The 20,872-nt window shown below is 38.2% G+C and overlaps 1 protein-coding gene across 1 annotated transcript in view; it reads left to right on the forward strand.

Moving 5' to 3' along the window:
• Positions 1 to 20,872, forward strand: part of NR5A2 (nuclear receptor subfamily 5, group A, member 2) — a gene marked incomplete at its 3' end in the record, with an annotated part of 52,775 nt that overhangs the window by 1,380 nt on the left and 30,523 nt on the right. The window contains exons 2-3 of the mRNA XM_010178727.1: positions 10 to 151; positions 2,858 to 3,504. Coding sequence (XP_010177029.1) covers positions 10 to 151; positions 2,858 to 3,504 — 789 coding nt within the window. The remainder of the gene's footprint in view (positions 1 to 9; positions 152 to 2,857; positions 3,505 to 20,872) is intronic.

Raw genomic sequence — 20,872 nt, forward strand, 5'->3', positions numbered from 1 at the left:
ATCATACAGGGATTCTTTAAGCGAACAGTCCAGAATAACAAAAGGTACACATGTATAGAAAATCAGAATTGCCAGATTGACAAAACACAGAGAAAACGATGCCCTTACTGTCGATTTCAAAAATGTCTAAGTGTTGGAATGAAATTGGAAGGTAAGAGCTATAGTCTTGATGATATTGTCAACTATACAATAGATTGATTTCTGATAGGATTACATGTTATTATAAGATACATGCTATTTTAATTAAAACAACGCTATGTATTTATTGTTTTTGAAATTATAGTAAAAGGTGATTGTGTGCTGAATCAAACTGTTGCTTTATAAAATAAAAATCTAATGAGTATATAGTAAATAGCTAACAACTAGTGAAAACCATAATCCTTTTTCATATATGTATATAACTTGTTATTTCAATATTTTAGAGTTTGGGAGTGAATGGATCTAGATATGATAGTTTTGCAGCCCTTTAAAAAGACTTAATTTAGATTAAACTTAAAATATGAAAGAAGTGTCCAGATTAGAAAATAAATTAGTCATTGATATGGAGAGTGACCTGGTTTTATTTATATTCCACCTAGGGTTGCTTTTTAATATATATTCTTCTGACAATAAGGTAGAAAACAGAGAAATAGATAAAATAAGGGTTTTTCTCACACTGACTTGCCTTTGAGATTTAGGAACCAAATAATCTCAAAAGTTGTGTCCTATATTTTTGTGATACTACACCTGAGATGCTATTACAAATCAAAGAGAATAAGGCATTTTGAAGTAAACTTTTTGACTTCATCTCATTTTCTCATGTACAGAGAACAATGAAAAGTGTACTATACCCTTTGAGATAACCAAATGCAAAATTAACATCAACTTGAATTTGAGAATCTTACACAGTTCATTCTAACCTTGATATATAAAATATTAAAATAGATATCACAGCAAATGACATTTCTGCTTGACCGAGGACAAGCTCCTAAAATTCTTATAATTGTACTGAGATTACATTCACCCTAGACACTTAAGCAGGAAAAATCAGGCCAAGGAGGGAAACCATAAACCATTAAGGAACCATAAAGGATAAGACTCGATCACCTGAGCCTGTCAAAGAAAAGTTGTTGGTACAACTCAAGATATACAGAAAAATCAGCCTCGTGCAGCTTCATGGATTCTATGCTATTATATTTGCCCACAAGACCGAGCTGGCACCGATGCACTGCACTGAACATCCCGAGTCACTGCATTCAAATAGTTCAAATTCAAATAGTACTATAACAAGACATTTTGAATCCTTTTTCTCATTGTTGACATTAAGAATAAGGAAAAATACACTTATCTACTCCTACTTTTTAATTCATCTCAATTGCTGGCAGTGATACAAAACCAAAGTTTTTCTTCTGTGATTACATGCAGTTCACCTTAATTCCTATAAGAGTTATACAAAAGCATTTCCTAATCCAATTTGGCTCACAGTTTTTAATTGTGGAATACCTGGGATGATACTGTGCATACAGATTTAAAGTTAGTGACATTTACCAGCATGGTGATTTAATTCTTTTAATTTCCTGTATTTTGCTCAAAATCAACATTCAACAGCAATATTAGCAGCAGCATTTTTACTACAAATTTAAGCACAGTGCCTTGTAGTTTTAAAGATACTCTAGAAAATGTACTTCAGCTTCCTTATCCACACATACATACAACTTCTTTTCCTTTGTTTAGAAAATTGGAAGAACACGTGCTTCCATAATTGCAAATACTTGTGACATTTATATGTGTATATCCCTGATAGCGATGTATATAGCCTTTAAGTCTAGTTCATGGACCAAAAAAATCATTAAACGTTAAAGTCCTTATGATAATGTACAGTATTATGCGTATCTAGCATTCATAATAAATTTTTAATGTTCTACTAATCCCTAAGATAAAAAGCTCAAGAACTTAACCTCCAGCAATCTCAGCAGTCTCGACATGTCACTGGGCTGTCAAAGGTTCCTCTTTCAATCTAATTGCCGTTGGGCAAGGTGGGCTTGGTGAGAGCTCTCACTAGTCCATTACATATATACCATGGTGACAGACACTGCTGTGACAGAGACCACCAGTATGACTCCCAAGGCAGCTGTTGAGGTGGATTTGTTTTAATTATTTCTAATTCCGGAGATATTACCCGCCAGAACAGTGTCAATAGTTTCTGTTTCATTTCCACCTTCTGTGTGGAAGGCAACAAACGGACGGCTTTCTTTCTGCACTTTCCAACTGCAGCTAAACATTTCTGTAGAGCTGTTCAGCTAACTAGAAATCTCTCAAAGTTTTTACACCAACTTGAACAGAATCATCAAAAAGAAATATTTTCATTTTGCCAAGAAAAACATATTCCCCTTTGTGACTACTGAACATTTCGCAATTTACATTTTAGATGTTTTGCTGTGGTGGAAGGCAGTAATGGAATTATTATAATGAGACAGTGTGGTCTGCTGGATACATCTCAGACAAATTCTGGACATCAACCCTTGTTTCTTAATGACATAGTAGCTTGACATAAAACCAAATATACATTGAGATCTCCACATGATCCCATAACAGTGAAACTCCTGTAGCCAAACATTGTGTTTGTCCCTGTGTCCTGACCAACGTAAAGAGAAGTCCTTCTATGTTATTAATATATGCATGTGATATTTAAATTGCCAGAAAAAAGTGACATTTTTTAAGTCAAAATAAATCTTTAGGAATGAAAGTGCTATTTTGAATTTGGAAAAAAATAAGGAAGTTAGATTTTTACATATCTACTCTGTCCTAATATATGTTTCATTAAAGAATGTTGATTCCAAGTTTTAGTTATGATTTACTTCCTCCTCTCTCCTGACAGCTGTGCGAGCTGACCGAATGCGTGGTGGTCGAAACAAGTTTGGACCAATGTACAAGAGAGACAGGGCACTGAAGCAGCAGAAGAAAGCTCTTATCCGAGCAAATGGACTTAAACTGGAAGCCATGACTCAGGTGATCCAAGCGATGCCGACTGACCTGACAATATCCTCTGCAATCCAGAACATCCATTCTGCCTCCAAAGGCCTACCTCTGAACCATACTGCCTTGCCGCCTACAGACTATGACAGAAGTCCCTTTGTAACCTCTCCAATTAGTATGACAATGCCGCCCCATGGCAGTTTGCAAGGTTACCAAACCTATGGCCATTTTCCAAGCCGTGCTATCAAGTCCGAGTACCCTGACCCTTACACCAGTTCACCAGAGTCAATAATGGGCTACTCATACATGGATAGTTACCAAACAAGCTCACCAGCAAGTATTCCACATCTGATATTGGAACTTCTCAAATGTGAGCCAGATGAGCCGCAAGTTCAAGCTAAGATCATGGCATATCTGCAGCAAGAGCAAGCCAACAGAAGCAAACACGAGAAGCTCAACACATTTGGGCTCATGTGTAAAATGGCTGACCAAACCCTCTTCTCCATTGTTGAGTGGGCGAGGAGTAGCATCTTTTTTAGAGAACTTAAGGTAGGTAACAATCTTACATTAAATTATCATTCGATCAAGAAAAAAATACCATTTGTTGCAATATTGTACTTCAAGCAAAAAAGTATGGTTTATCTTTTCTTCTCGCCAAGCATCTCATTCTTAATTTATTTGGCTTGAAGTAGACAGACTATTAGGAGGAGAAACCTGTGGTTGTCTACCACCTGAGCCTGCAATTAACTATAGCAAAGAGATTCAAGTTTCAGTGTAGCTTTTCTGTAGTCTTCCATTTATTTGCAACTGTTATTAACCTCCAAAGAGCCTTGCATAAATTTTACTCCATCTCTGTCAGTATTGCTCACTGTCTGGCTTGTATTCAGAGTTGTAAGCGTGCCTATTACACTATTCTACATTTATTTATGTAATTATTTTATTGCCTCATTTAACATACAGGAGAATGCCATTTCTGTCCCTCTCTGTACAGTCCTTATGTAAGTCCATATCTGGAATATTCATTTTCTCACTGGGTTATTATTTTGTGCATTCTCGTGTGTGTAGTTAACCATGAAGGCTGAATCCTAAGCAGGGTATACACCAAACAGAAAGCAAGGAGGAAGAAGTTACATTAAGGACTCCTTTTGATTCTCATCACCACTGATACATGGGGGATTTCTTTAATCTAGGCTGGCGACAGTGACCTTTAGGCTCTTAATGTTTCTGGAGCACCCAGTAAATCCTCATGCACAGGTCTCTGATAGCCAGAAATACCCCATTTACATTTCTTGGACTTGCTAAGGCAATTCTGTGGTCTATTTTGGTCAGGTCAGAACTTTTAAGCTAGAAATATGGGATTAGACAATAAACTATAGTTTTTAACCACTGTCTTGATAGAGAAATTAGCTCTGGAATGAATAAAAGATCTTCTGTCTCAGAAGAACCTCAAGGTGAAGAACTCAAATCACACATGAATTTACCTGTTATACCGCTAGCTACTGCATCTCTGTCTGGTACACAGACATGTTTTTGCCACAACTACTTGCTGCTGAAATCTGTGTAGTTTTGCAACCATCCATAATTCTTGCTGACTACTGTCAAGCTAAGGAAAAATAATACACAATCGAAATACAACAATTACTGTAGAAGTTCACTGTGAATTGAATTCACATGAATCAAGAGCACAGAAGGGAGATTCCATTTAAAAAAACTGCAGTCAGGATGCTTGCCACAACAGTATTTTTGTCATAATCATCATGATGCACACACACTAAATAAAGCCTAATTACAAGAAAAGCAAGCTGTATATGTTGCATACACAACTCTGTCTTCTCTCCAGTTTTTCAAGAGAATGGTTGCAGGAACCATTAAAAACTTGGTCTGTATAAAGAGAAAGAAGGGAGGAAGTTTACTCAGAGGGGAAAAAGAAAATGGATTAAAGAGAGGAAAAGCTTGTCACATCTCTGTTAAGTTGTTTACAGTGTTATAGTAAGCTATAAGCCATTTTAAATAATTTAAAAATTAAAATTGCAAACATGTTACATTTCTAGTAGATTATGTCCTAAGTATCAGGGACCAATTCTTTCTACCCATAACCTGGGAGTCCTTTAGTCTGGAGTAACCATGTTAAAAATCCCTGAGACTTGTAAAACTAGATACTCTTCAGTGTAAGAATTTTTAAGTTATGATCTACCTTAAAATTCCAGTTATGATTAAAGTGAGAATATGAAAATACTCAAGCAACATTTACTTTTCATGGCTTAATCTAGATAATCTGTAGGCAGATTTTATAAGCATTCAACATGCTATACTGGGAATAGTTTTAGAGGTGGTCTTCACCTTCATCCTCAATCCGGACAATATTCTTCAACCAACACATGTTTACTAGTATGGACACAAAAGATCCAGAAATTTGCTTCATGAAAATGCTGACAAACTTCTCATGGCTCTGGATGTATATTTACACTACCATGTACATACAGACTTCTGGAAATACATTTTTTCTAGAAACTTACTACACAGCCTTTGGCTAGTGAACTGACTTTCACACATTTTCAGAAGACATTGGCTTAATCTTAGTATCTGTACCATTTATATCTTAGAAATTAGAGTTCAGACAGTCTCCTGCCTTCTGGTTTATCCAAATTTTATTTTTTTAATGGGACAAGATCAACTGAACTGTACAGCATTCCAGAACAATAACAGACTCTACTTTGTTAACAGCACCAGGTAACACCATTTCTCTTTGCAACTGAGAGGAGAGGATCAGAATTAAACAAAGGGTTTCCAAACCTTTGCTGAACACGGGTCTCTTCTATCCATCCATGGTTTCAGCTCCTTCTAATCAAGGTAGCAAAAGCAGCTATTTTAGATTGCTTCACAGAACATGAATACCTGAGGGAAGGAGAAAAAAGCAGCTAAGGTTATGACAGAGAGATTTTAAATGCAGAAGGAAGGGAAAAGGCAATTGTAATAAAGATTCAACTAGATTTTTTGAACAGCTTACTTTGTTTCTTACCTATACACAGATAAGAAGTATGTGTTTGCTTGAGAAGGTATTTTCTTATTATTCCTACTTGCCTAAACTTAGCAACTGAATTGTGAGATGGCTTTCAGAGAAGACCAGTGCAGTAGCAGGTCTGTGGGACTAAAATTTTACATTACTTCAATAATTAAACAGTAAAGTACAAATGTGGTTTGTATGAAATTCATCACGATTTTGTTATGATGCCTTGCACAACTGGCTGTGAGTTACTGACCAGCACGTTTGCAACCCTTTACTGTACCCTTTCACTTCATTCTAAATTCAGTCTTGCATGTTTTTCGCTTCAATTTATATAAAATTACAAACATTTTCCTTTCACTGATTTGTAGCTAGTAGAGTTCAGGAGGGAATAAAAAGGAGAAGGATGAGGACATGATAAAAATAATGCTGTCCTAGTCCATCAGTGGTTTAGGCCACATTTGCCCTAGAGATAACAATAAAAAACCACGAGTGAACTACAGTTTTTAAATTCTCACTTTTTCTTTCCATCTGGCTGAAAAATTGATTTTATTTTTTTAAGAGATCTCAAATGATAACAAACATATTTAAAAACTATATTTCATGAAGCATTTTTATCAGCTTATGCTTAGCACAATCGTCTCGCTTGTTACTCTAGAAGGTGTCAACACCTCTTTTGGAATGTGTTACATGTTTTACACGTAAGCATGTAAAAGGTAAAACCAGTGACTGGGCAAAACTACCTGCAGCGTGCACCACATTTTATGGAATTTGACCTGTGTGAGAATTTAAATATGTAATTTAAGGCTAACGCTCATACTTGCTAAGGAGCAGATCCTTCCAACTTCATGTTGGATATCAGAAATTAATGAAAATATTAATGAAGGAAACTAGTCATGATTAGTAATAACATCAAAGATGTTATCAAAGATCCAAAGCAGCCAGTTGCAATCCAGTAACCTTGAATTTAACACCTGCTAAAATCTCAAACCCACCTATCTGTCTTGTGAAGTCAGAATACTTTGTAATTAGTAATTACATCATCAATTCTGGGTTTTGACATCACATATTATTTGCTTAGTCATAGTAAGAAATGTTTCTGTTTAGTTTTTTTATACAGAGATGAAATAAGAATACAGAGATAACCTCCCAGTAGAATCATGATGATACTAATAGTAAAGAAGGCCTTTGTTTGCTATTCTGGAGTTGTTGAAAGCTCAGTAAATATAAAAGTAAGAGATATCCATCCTATCCTCAGCTAAGACGACTCAGGAATACTAGATTTGTAGCCAGCTGTCTTAGTCAGGTGAAAGGTCTTTGTACAAAGCTAAAAAGAAAATATTGCAAGAGCTTCCAGAGTCCAAAGGTTACCTGGCCCCAAGAAAGGATGCAGACAGTTCCACTGGACTGGTCTTTCCTCATCCTCCTCAATAACTATTTCCAAAGCAAAGTACTCCTGAATCCATAAAAGAAAGCAGTCTCTGCTTGGGGCAGGAAGAAAACAGACCTGCGCTGTAGAACAGTCCTCAGGATACTTTCTCCTGGCTGAGGATCAGAAAATTAACTAAATGTTGATAGTTACAGAAAAAGCACTAAAGGACTTGTGACTCACAAAAAATATTACCTTGACTTATTTGGCTATTTTAGTGAAGATGTCATAGGTCAAAGTACTAAGTGAGCTCAAACCCATTTAGTGAATGATTGCAGGAGGAGCCAGTGTGCTTCATGTTGAAGAAGCTCATCCTAGAACTATTCACTGAGTTTGCAAATTTAGGCCATTCATTGATGTCAGACAGCATCAGTTCTGGGACAGATTTCTTTCTCTAAGTATAAATTTGTCCATGCTTATGCTAGCTGCAAATGCAGCCTTCAAAGAAACAATGGTTTAACCACGTATCCTAAAAGGACGCTGTCTACAGAACTCTACTGTATATAGTAACACAGATGTTTTGGCAGCTAGTAAGTGAACAGAGTCCTAGTTTTGGACTATTCCCCATAAGCACAACTATAGTAGCAGAGGTTCAGTTTTTTTCTTAAAGCAGTGCAAATTTAATGTTAATAGGACTAACAAAACTCAAAGAGTTTCTTAAGTTTTTTCTGTAAAATATATTTAGATACAGTAGTATAACACTCAATACATCAGCTTTAATTTCATATTTCAGTCTCTATGTAAATAAGTATAAAGAAATGCATAGAAAATAAGGAAGTCTAGTACCAAAATCCAATTATTAAACTGAATTAACACAGAACAGTAAAAAAAAAATAGGTTTAGTTTTGGAGTTGTGTTTTTTGGTTTGGTTTTTTTTTCTTTTTTTGAGAAAAAATGTCAACAGTGGAATACCTTAAAACTTCCTCTTCAGGGTGACAAAAGTTGATATGTTATTTAGACGTAAGTAATCAAAGGCAATTAGATAACTTGACGTGTTTTTGGACTTTGTAGTATGTGTTTATCAGGGCAGGAAATATAACTAACATAGCTGATGAAATAAAACTTCTGCAGTGTTCTTTCAGTCAGGGAAGCTGCCAGAAATTAAGGCTCAGAATGTCCCTTAATATCAGTAATCAGATTAGTTAATATGTTGTCATGTGTAGCTGTTGATTTTTAGTCTGGTTTAAGTGTATCTGGATCTGAAAAAAACATTTCTCACAGATTTAAAAAGTGTTGGGGAAAGGGAAAAGTATTTCTCTTAGACAGCCAAATGATTATTTGCTTTAGAATCAGTAATTTAATTTCACAAAGAGTAAAATCATTGCTATAGAAAGAAACCTCAGCAGAAAAACTAGGGTTTAGTGAAGCATGGGATTATACCTGCCACCTGGCTGAACCTTGTAGGGGAGCACTCTGTTAGAAGTTAACTTCGTGATCTTCTTCTGGCTCTCTGAAGAAAGGATGTGACTAAATTCTGCATTTCAGCATGCGGGCATGTAATTTTGCCGCCTTTCTAAACAGTTTGTTCAGTGCTAAGTCTGGCCCTTTTTCTAGGGGTAAGAAGGAGGGCATTCTTCCATGCCATTTCTCATCAGAGCTGGATACTTTAGTTTCACTCTGCCATATAACGTTATCACCTCCGATAGCAAGAGACTGAGTTCAGTCACTCCAGATTGAGTCATTTTTCCATCTAATACCCAATGTTCAGCAGCATGCGGAGACTAAGAGCCACACTCAGTGTAAGCATTTTTCTGAAAGACTGCCACTTCTACACTGGAGTGGATCTGCAGTCACCAGTTCACTGTAGCAAACTCACTTGGGTTCCCATGAATAGCCATGATAAAATAACAACATTCTGTTACTTATTATTAGAGAAAATTTGAACAAGTAACAATTCCAAAAGCTGTCCAGCCCATCCTAATGCTAGTGATAAGCAGAGATACAACTGTATCTCTGTAGTATGGCTGTAGTATGGCTGTAGTATGGACATAGGGAATTACATAGCTACAGCTACTCCAGCCACGTGCCCTGAAGCAGATGCTGCAGCTTTGATGGGAGGGAAGAGCCACACTTGCACGTTCATCTGCGAGTTGGAGGCCATTTGTTAACAAAACAGAAGTTAAACATTACAGTTTAATTCTTTCCTTAAAAGTGTAATTTTCCAAATTAAGTTCGACAATTGTCAGCAGTGACAGTAGAAAAATTACTTGGGTGCCTTACCAAATGTGTATCACATTGCTGCAGAGCAAGATGAAAAAAATAGTGCTCTTTAGATCTTGCACGCTGTGGCGAGTCCAAAGTGATATTAAAGTGAATTCTAACAATGACCACTGTACTGGCTAAGAAACTGAATGGTGAACACTCAGCCATGTTAACGTAATCTGTTGTATTTCCAGACCACTATTTGTAACTTCCTGCTGTGAAAATTAGCTCTTTTTGCCAAACGATGGAGACAGCTTTGCACATTAGAAATTAAACCATTCCAATCTCTTGGTAAACCATAGCAATGTTTCCTGGTTTTGCTTAAGAAAGTCACAGTTTTATTGTTAGAATGACAGATCTTCACTTGCAAAAACCTCAAGTTTTCACAAGTTTCTGTCACAAAAAGACTCATTCCCTCCTCAGCAAATTATGACATTTCTTACAACCAAGCAGTAACTCTTACTGCAGGACTTGTTTCATTCAAATCCAGAGTTTTTGTATATCTGTATCATTCAGATCCAATACTTGTATATGATGGCTGTATGATATTTCTGTTGTATGAGATGGTTCCCAGTTACAGTGGAAGTTTGCCTCTATAAATTTTATCAAGGCTGTTCAGATTTAAGAGTGTTCTTCTGTTAATCTGTAGCCTTTAGGATCACTTACATTAAGGATTAAATCCTAGCCATATCAAAGTCCCTCAAAGACTTGCTATCAGCCCTGCTGAAGCCCTGTAAGTAGATGTTATTCTATACTTTCTTATGTAGAGGTAAGCTACTCCAGACCAATGGATGTTCATCTTTGCATATACAGCACTACGGAGTGCTCACATAATGCACTGAGCTCTAGGGCTGAAAAATACTGACAAATGACACAAAAAGCAGAAGAATGTCTGATTCATGAAGAAAGATTGAGAGATCTGAATGCCGATAGCTTGGTGAAGCAACAAGTACAACCATATGGCAGGCATGTAGAAGCGCAGCATCTGAACAAAACAAAGATCGTGGAGAGTGAGGAACTGTGTTCTACCTGTAATAGCACCAATAAGATGCTTTGGACAACATTCAGTCATCAGACTCATTATTGGAGAGAAGGCCTAAATCTGAGATCTTTCAAATTGTGCTTTAAATTGTAAGAACAGCCAGAACAGGCTGGACACCCTACACAGCTGTATAGGCATAGGAACATACCAGAGGACTTAAGTCTTTTTCCATTTCCAATCTTAAAATTATTATAAAATGGAATTTCAAATAGAAGGAGTAAAATCAAGAGGCAGACTGCACTTAAACTTCTATCTGGTAGCTCTCTACTTCCAAACTTTGGGCAGTATGCATTAACAAGTAGATTTTCAGACTTATTAAATAGAACAACCCATCTATTGCCAGATAAGCATGTCATTTTATGCTAGCCAAAAACTTGGCCATAGAGTTTGTGGTTTTTTTTAATGCATGGAAGCTATCATGGCTTGCTCTATTTCATAGCCTCAAGTTACAAGACTACTTAGAGAAGGAAACAAATAAAAATTTCATGTGCTGGAGATAAAATTCAGTTGCTTATTCCCTCCACAAGCCAATATGCAAAACAAGCAACCTCAAGAAAGGGTGAGTTTTAGTACAAGAAGAAATAATATTTAAAAAATTTGTTTAAACTTGAGTGCAATTCAAGAAACATCCAAATGAATGATAAACATTTGGTTTACACTCCATTAAAGCCAATGTGAAGATAGTGGCAATGTCCAAAATCTGGTACTCTATTAAATGAGTAGAGTACAGATCTTTTAATAAAGTGACATATAAAGTAGCTAATTAATCCCTCCCAATTTTCCCATATGTAGCCCAAAAGAGCAGTTAAAACCAAACTGAATATAGCACCACCATCTTTGGGGCAGCCTTTAACTATTACCTGATTTATTTTTTTTTTCTGATAAGAAGCCTCTTAATTATAAAGTTTCATTTCAACTCTGAATAAAAAGCACCTTTATTCAGAATTAACATTGGCTAAATCACAACACGCTGTCTTACCACATTATAAAACTGGTGTGAAACATTAGCTCTCCACATGCCTCAGAAACAAACATGCCCTGTAGCCCCTGCCACCTCAGCCCAGCTGAGGGACACAGGCCTGCTGCCCCTGTTCTCAAAGCAGGGTGGGCTCCAGACATGCCGACAGGATCAGCCACCCCATCACCCTCACACAGAGCCTTGCGAGCCGCAGGAGCAAGGTAGGATTTGAAGGGACAAAGCAAGAGCATACACAAGCAGTGAAGGAGCCTTACCTGTAAGGCATCCCAGGGAGGACTGGAGCCTTGGCTGGTGTTAACACGGCACCGTGGATGGGGGCCAGGTTGGGCCATTAGGGCCTGCAGGTGCATCTGGAAGAGGAGCTGCCTGCTGTGGGACATCGACAAATAGTTCTGGTAGCAAACCCTAAAAAAAACCAGCTAACTCAAAGGCTGTGGCTCTGCCTCTCTCACGTGTTCCTTCTCCCTGACCTGAGGCTGACTCTTTGCTGTATATAAGGGGTATGGGCTGGTGGCCTGAGGTGCTGCACCAGGCTAGACACTGTTCCCTGGGCAGCCATTCTGCTGCCCATATTCTGCACCCACATGGCACTCAAACTCCACTGTGGGGCAGGGCGAGATGCGCGTCTGGGTCAGCACCCAACCCTGGGCCTGAGACGTGTACAACCTGGGTGGGAGCAGGGCTAAGACACTCTAGCAGCATGCCCAGGAAGGGGCCACCCCCTTCCCTGTGTTGCCCTTAGGAATGAGCTGCAAGAGGCTTCTCTGTCCTTCACCGGTGGTACTAGGCAACACTGTTTGGGTGTGAAACGGAGATACATACACAGGCATTGGGGCACCAGCACTTTGAGTGGCCCGCAGCTGCCTGGGTTTGTCCTCCACAGGGGTGCAGAGTCCTTACTTCTCCCTGTGCATGTCTGAGTGGGTGGCAGCTACCAGGGAAGGACGAAGGGTCTCTGGTGGCAGGTGAACCGCCAGTTAGTCCCACTCTGCACTTTTAACATTTCCCCAAATCTGTCTGCTTACAGTAGAGTTGAAAGACATGCACCAAATTTTTACCTAAAATGGTCTTTAGTTGCTCTTTTGAAATAGTGACTGAAAGTTGTTGCTATTGGCATCACTGCAGGTACATTTTTAGAGCAACTACAGAAGAAATAAAAGGGCAGATTTAAGAAGGAATTAAGGAAAACTAAGAAAGAGATAAAATACAGTGCCAGTGGGAAAGTGAAGGTATAACTTTATGTGGACATCTTCAATGTCTTTTTTCCCCTCCTGTAACAGGTAGAAGTTCAGTTATACGTGGTTAGGTAAACATTGGGACAGTCTGGGGAAAAAAAATCTAATGTTGTGTCTTGGAAACACCCCACTCATTAGAGCAACCATTACAAACAAAAAGCAATGATATGATAAACTAGTAAAATAAGATACCAAATAATCATATTGTGTTGAAAAAGAAACTTCATTTTGTTTAATTCTGGAATCATCTGTCATACCCATCACTTGGAGAGGGAAAGAAACTAAAATCTGTTTTCAGAAATTCAGAAATAGAAAAATGCTTTTTACATCTAAATACAGCTCTTGCATTTGTTGAAAGAGAAGTTACTTTGATATTTGTTGCTAAATAAAATCTTGGAACAAGTAAATTTAATTTAAAAAATTAGTTAAGGCAACAATAAACACAGGAAATATACATGAATAAAGTGTTCTAAAAGTCAGGCAACTCTTTTAAGACTATAAATATCACCTAAGCAAAGCCACTATAATTAGCAAATGGTGAACAAAAGAAGACATCCAGAAATAGATGGGGAGGGGGGAGGTTGGGAGGGTGAAATGTCTTGGTAACCTTATTCAAGTGTTCTTTCCATAGCATAGGAAATGGTTCCAGCTAGCTCATGAGTTCTGTTGGTATTAACTGATTTTTAAAAGGACATTTCCACGTTGTCTGTATGCCAAGGAAATTCTTTTACTGGCATGTTTACTGAATACAGGAAACATCACCCTTACTAAGTGACACTGGATGTGACGAAGAATTGTATCTTTATTCTGGTGTTACAGTCAGCACTGTCTGTTTGTTTCATCTGGATACCTTTTGGTATTTTTTGGGGAATACTTACTGCAGTCTCGCAATTTGTCCTGAGTAATGAGCAAACTCACTGACTGGTGGTGCTGAGTCATAATCCCTCACCACTCAAGAGGCAGCTTGCCACAGACGTTGTACACCAGCTGCGCATTTAGTCTGAGGGCTTATCCAGCACTTTAGGTAGAGACAGGGCTGTCTAGTCACCCCCTAATTTACTTCATCCCTGTCATAAGTATAGGGAGAAACAAGTAGCAGAGTGCTGGGAACCATCCTTGCCTCAATGCTATAGCCAGAATTCCCTGTAGAAGGAAATAAATGTGTATCTACAACTGCTTAATCTCCTAAATAGAGAGCTGAACAAGTCAGTCTTGCATATAGTATTTTTCAGTGTAAGTCAGGTTGTGCTTATGGGCCCAGCCTTGTACTGCTTATCAGAAGAAAACTTTACTGAAGCTAATGAGAATTTGTCAGAATAAGAAGTGCAAGTTAAGATCTTGAGTGCTGTATTTCCAGTTTCACTCACAGCATCTGCTGGTTTCCTGTTTTCTCCTGTAAAACGGCCTGTGTCAATTTTTTATGTTTAATTTGCTATGTGTTGTTTCTAAATGTCCTTTTGTTATTTATTTCCTCTTCTTTTCCTTTCTCTTTCTTGGGAATAATGTTAGTACCACAGCCACTACACAGGAGGCAGTAACTACAGTTATTTGTGGCTCTGGGCTCCACTGACCTATCCCACAGTCAGTGGAGCCCAGTCAGTGTGTTTCAGTGCCAACCCCTTAAACTCCTTGTGCATCCTTTTGGGAAAAGATGAAAATCTTTGAGAAAAAGGTTCAGAGTGGGTGGGTTGGGCAGGTCAGCAGACTCCTTGCCATCTTGCTACTCCCAGAGCTCGGTAAAAATCACAATAAAATGATAAAGATAGTTAATCCAAACTATTAACTTTCCTTCTGGTAACAGCAAAAACATGTAGGGAGAATAACAGGTGACAATTTCCTAAAGTCTCTGGTTCTACTCCTATTTGTCTGTGCAGTAGTTTTAGGCCATAGCAACCCTGATGTTAGCAAGAATTGTAGAAGATGGTAGGGATATAGTAGACAGGCTGCTGGGAGGCATGAGACTTAAGTAATGGTGCAAATCATCTAGTGTGCAAGTGGAAGCCAAAACTAGTGTGTAGCTCATACCCAGGTCACCACGGTATAAAATAGTTTCAGCTTCTCTTGTAACCACTCCATAATCATTTACATTCCATCTGCAAACTACTTACAAACAAATGCTATTAGAGTATTTTTTGGGTTAGTACATATATAAGTGCATATTACGCTCATGAAAAGCAAGATCAGGCGATTTTCTGTATGTGAGGCTGACATCTAGTATCTTCCAACAGTATTTTGAGTATTTGCTGTGTTACTTAGATTCTACTCAGATTTTCTAGGCTTTGAGAAATCTGAAATTGCTATGAGGAGTAGTATTAAAAAATTGTATTTCTGATGCAGGACTTGGAAAACAATGGTCCTTGTTTATAATACACTGAATAAACAACAAGAATATTAACAACAACAACAGTAACAATAACAACTTTAAGTAGAAATGAAAACATGGCAATTACTTTGTTTTGGACCTGTCATTCACAAGATACGTTCTCATTCTGCAAGTGTGGTCTAGGTCAATGCTCTCTCCTGACTAAGATTGAACTTCCTGGGGGAGTATTCCCAGTGGGAAGGGTCACACCTCAAAGACAGTGTTTACATGACTAGCACATTTGGTAACATTGAACAGCATGTATTTTTAATTTGCATGCTTCTCCTTTAAGGCATACCTTTCTCCTCTTGACTCCAGTGGGAGCTCCACATGTTTTGCCTTTGATTCCCGTGCATGCTGGTGACTCTAGTGTCAAGAGGAGTTTCAGTGGAGTTTCTCACTCTCCCTGTAAAGAGGTTAGTTTGCAGTAGTTTATCCCAGCACTGGCTGGTGTATGCACAGATCGGGAGCTGGAGGTTCTTCTAATGGTGCCTATCAAGAATGTATATTTCTTCTCTATCCCTGCCAGAGTGGAACTTTACCTTTTTCTCCAGGCTGAATAACAAATGGTGGCAGAACTGTGAGAAAAAATGACTGTGATCAGTCCACCAAACCCCTCTCAATTTTGAAAAGATTGCTTAATAATGTCTTTGGGTTTTTTTAACAGTAATAATTTTAGCTAGTTAACACAGCCTTTCTCTGTAAGTTGCTGTTGTAGTAACTTGGTGCAATAAATACGAGTTAGAAAAGAGACTTTGAGACTGACATGCTCTAGGGCCAGATCCTGCAATTCCTACTAAACCTCAGCCTACTCCACCCTGTAGAAACTGCTTTGCATTTCAGGGATCTTTTGTATAGGGATACAACACAACAATATTGAGCAAGGCTGGGATAACCTGGTACTTGTTTGCAGTGCTGATGGTTTCATGAAAAATAAACAACACACACATAACCCCGCAAACCCTCACCGTCAAACCTTGCATCTTGAAAACAGAAATGTTGTTCCATTTTGAGATTTTCTTCTCAGATTTGCATAGCCACGTGTACTGACAGGCACAATAAACAGGAGCCTCTTTTCTCCTTCATAAGAACTAGTGCATGTGGCTTTCTGTGCTAACATAACCCTCTTCCCAATATTTCAAAAGACACAGAACTTCCCAGCATGATGATAAAGTTTTCCTGTGTTCCAATAATAAAAGTTAAACGTACCAGTAATTTCCAGTTCCTCTGTGGTCGGGCAGCCTGTGAAGACTAAATCAGAAGTACCCAACCTGCAATATCAGTGTGGGAGTCGGAAACAGATGTTCACCGGACAATACAATTTGTTGTCACTGTCGATACTACATGGCACTTTTCCCAACAGAAATTGTCTGTATCTGGAAAAGAATGTAAGGAATGATTCATACCCCAAAATATTATTATTTTTAAATGTTGAGTAGTTCATGTTTTTGTTTTCTTTTTTTTTTTCTTTTTTGATGACTGAATCTGAGAGGCATAGGCACTCAATAATACTGTTAACTGGACTTGTAGTATCTGTAGTATGTCAACCAGGCAATGTAAGGCTTTTTTCTCAAGACAAGACATTATATTATATTAAAACCAACAAGAGTCAAATTCTCTTCTTTAGAATCAGGATACTATAACCCTTGATCTTATACAATATTTGATGCTCAGTAGCTCTTTACACAAAAAGCAGATGGTGGGAGGTAAATGGGACAGATCATTTCATGTGTATCAGAGTATGTATTTATAAAGATAATTTATTATATTCATATAATAGTATTTTAAAACATATAATAACATTTTTAAGTGGTTCATGTCTTGGAAATTCTAATAGGCTATGTGGGCTTTCAAAACTGATCAAATACTCAAATGAGCAAAATTCTCTATTGGAGTAGCATGTGATGCCCAGCCTTGATTTCCAAATTTCATGAATATTACAAAAGCAGATGCACTAGGTCATACTTACTGTAAAAGGCAATAAATTGGGCTAGGTGTTCTTTAAATTAAATACTATTTTTTTGAGGGTTCCATCAAATATATTTTTAAAAACCAAGGATGCAGGAAGCCTGAGTGAATTGAGGCTTATATACAAATTAATATATTCAGTAGGAGTGCCAAAGAGAGCTGAAGATCTGACTGCCAGAATTCTTGGATATATCACCTATATTTTACATCAAAAAGTAACGCTCTAGGTATTTTCAAAAACAAAGGCACCTGGGATCTGAATTGGAGTTCACTGAGAACAGCGACAAAACTTGTATGTAGTTGCTGACTGTTGTATCTCTGGCAGGCTTTTTTAGAGATATTAGAAGGAGGAAAAGGTGTGTGTAATAATAGAGCCCAAGCAAGAACAAAAGATTTTAGCACAGTAAAATCAAACAACTGTCTTATTTTTACAAATGCATGTGGTAACACTTCACAGTAATCTTTTAGTACTATTAATTTTACGTTTACTGTATTTACTGTTGCGGTGTTCTGCAATACAGACATTTAATGTTATGTGCCAGGCTTTAGTCAATGGAAAACATGAAATTATTTTCAGCTGTGCATTTCTTTATAACTGATTAGCCTCACATGATTTAGCACCAAGTCCTACACATAGTTCAACTTCTTAATGCTTTTAGATTTAGTGAATGTAGGTACATTTCTATAGTAGAACACTACCCCTTCAGATGATTTTGAGTAAGAGCTTGAACTCTGCAAGATTTTCAAAGTCAGCATGAGATAAGATAGAATGAAATTAGCTGATGAGATAATGTTTAGCACACTTGTAACCAATGTGTTGAGATTTTGTTTGTCTGTGTATGTGTATTTTTATAGACATTCATGGGTTAAACCGAGTTTTTCATCAACTAGGTGTTGGCAAGTGCCAAAGTGATATAGGATTAGAACGGGACTTAGGCTGATCTAGCTACAGTTGTATTTCTCATTTCATCATCATGCCAGCAATACTGCGACAGTTGTGGGTTTTTTAAAATTTATGAAATAGACAAAATTAAACGTCCATACCAGACATACCATTAGGTTATGGAGAGTGAAAGAGAAACTCTGCATTAGGCCTTATTCTTTTGTCTGCACCCAGCAGAGAAGTCCTGAATGTACAAAACAGCTGGGAAACTTGCCATGTTGCACACATCTTGAAAAATGAATTTGAGATTTAAAAAAAAAATCAAACTGATTAGGCTTTATTTCATATGACTGTTATTCTTGTTCTGTAGTATATCTCTTTGTAAAATACGTATCAGTACAGACATGTGTTACCTGGGTGCATTATATCACTTTGAATACTAACTCTACTCTCATTTTAACCATCATGACAGTTGAATCCCAAAAATGTTTTAGACTTTGATGAGTTCTCATTGCAATACCAGAGACAGCATGTGCTCATACTAGGTTTTAGTATTACTTAGCATTTCAAAAATCACTGGATTAAAACAGACTTATTTGCCAAAGCAATAAATTCCACCATTTTCTGATACTGCTTTTTATGTGTTCCTTTTATCTGCTGAATGACATTTTGCTGTCTTTTGTTGTCTATTTAATTCTTTTTTCTTGAAAAAGAGAGGCTTCAGGAGGAGGCAAATTTTGAGGTTCAGGTTGCAGGAAAGATTTTTGAAGAGACGAGAGAAAAAGAGATTACTGAAATTAGCAGGAGCACAGCCTGCTCGCTTGCAAGTGGACCGAGCAGTATTCTGAAGAGAGAAAGCCCTTGGCCACCGCGTAGCGTGGCTGTGTACACCAGAGTTAGTTAGAGTGCTCTGAATCTCATCTTTTGATCTCGGGCGATATTTTTCTCTGTTATGTCACAGAGGTCACCTGGCTCATGTGTGACAAACTGCCTGCATAAGTCACAGTGCCAGTGGCAGAGATTTGTAACCATGTCCCTGGTCCATTGCCTTTGAATTATTTCACAGGCCCTCTGCTTTACATTTACACTCTGTCGGAAGATGAACAGGGGAAGGGAGTAAAATCAAGGGCAGGGTCTCATCCTGAAGGACAAGGGGAAACAGGTGGAAGGTTAATGGCCCTGGAGCGTATCCACAAGCCTCTCAGGCTTGATATATGGGCCTCAGGCCTAAAACGGGCATTGGCTTTCAAAGATATATTATTTCATTTGAGGAGAGACATTCTGGAGTTCCTGCATTTGTCTGCTGATAGATGATCCTCTGTCCACAATTGGTTATGGCGTGTGAGTTTTCCTTGGGCCTGCTCCCGTACATAAAAATTTTGCTGAGCTCTCCAACGTTTCGCATGCCTGTGAGAATGGGACGTGTGCGGGCCTTTTGGCAGGCGGCTGGATTTTTGGTGCTGCTATTTTCGTAGTTCCTTTTGAAGCACCAGGCAAGTGGGGGATGAAAGACACTTCTGTTCATTCATACACGGCTGGGCAGGGGCAGCCTCGTGGGGACAAAAAAGGGGGAGAAGAAGATGTCAGGGATCCATTATGCACACGTGCGTCTGCAGCCCGGGTGGAAGTTGCTCCGGCTAATCCCATGTTTTATACTGGCACATGCCTGCAGAATGATAAAAACAGGGAAATAATTTATATAATTTTTATGGTCCCTCTTCTCTTATTGTATTTTGCCTTTGGTAGGCTTTTCACATGTGCTCCAGCTCATGGGAAAATAACAAAAATAGTCACTCCCTGTCTTAGGGTTATGTTTATTGGGGCCCTATCCAGAACAGTTACACCAGGCACCTCATAAAAATAAGACGCTACTGCCGATGCCTTAGCAAAGTGCGAGAGGACCCAGAGCCAAATCATGCTTTTGCATGCATTAAAAGTCTCTAACAGGCTTAACTGAGTAGGGTTAGGTACAGAGGTCTAATTCTGCTAACTGCGATGGGAGGATGTTGGCAGGATCTGGCCCTTGCTCCATCTGTTGTGCCCGGCTCGAGGAGGCACCAAGGCATGCACGGAGGAGCCTGGTGCCAGAGGCCTCAGTTTGGAGAGGCAGCAAGCCCTGGATCCACTGCCACGCTGGCATTCCCACAGCATCTAATGTCATCACGTAACTGTCATAAGTCATGGGAAAATCTGCTTAAAAACCAAAGAGTTTAAAACAGAATTAAAACCCCTTAACACATACTATGGTTTAACTTAGCCTATGTAACAGCTCGTTGTTAGCTTGATTTTTAAAATTGTACCTGTAGTGACTGTTACAAGATTGCGTTTCTAAGACCCATTACTCTATGACAGCATGATTTAAGTGGGATGTATATTTTTACTATATAAAGTATATTCATTTAGATTTGTTTTAATAACAACTGTTCAGTTTCAGTGGATAGATTTTGCTCGAAAGAATTCACATTACTTATACTTAAATATCTCCCAGTTCTGCTTTTTAAAATTTTTCCTATACCACTAAAAACCCAAAGTAAGCACAGTATATATGTCATAAGTTTTGATGTAGTTTGTTTGCTTTGCTTTTGTTACAGTAAAATTTGTACTTATATAAATAAGTAGATTAGTAGATTAAATTGAAGCCTGACTCATGACTCAGTCTGAAATTGTAACTGAAGTGCTGTATCGGTACTGTGTTGAGTAATTAGGATCTGGTTTTGCTGTCACTGAACTCAACTGCCGAACTCTTGGCACTCTAGCGTGAGCAGTATCAGGCTCATTCTGCATTTCCGTCGGTTCCTGTAGAAAACGTCCTC

This window comes from Mesitornis unicolor, unplaced genomic scaffold (genome assembly GCF_000695765.1).
Source record: "Mesitornis unicolor isolate BGI_N332 unplaced genomic scaffold, ASM69576v1 scaffold24912, whole genome shotgun sequence".
In the NCBI taxonomy this organism is placed as follows: domain Eukaryota; kingdom Metazoa; phylum Chordata; class Aves; order Mesitornithiformes; family Mesitornithidae; genus Mesitornis; species Mesitornis unicolor.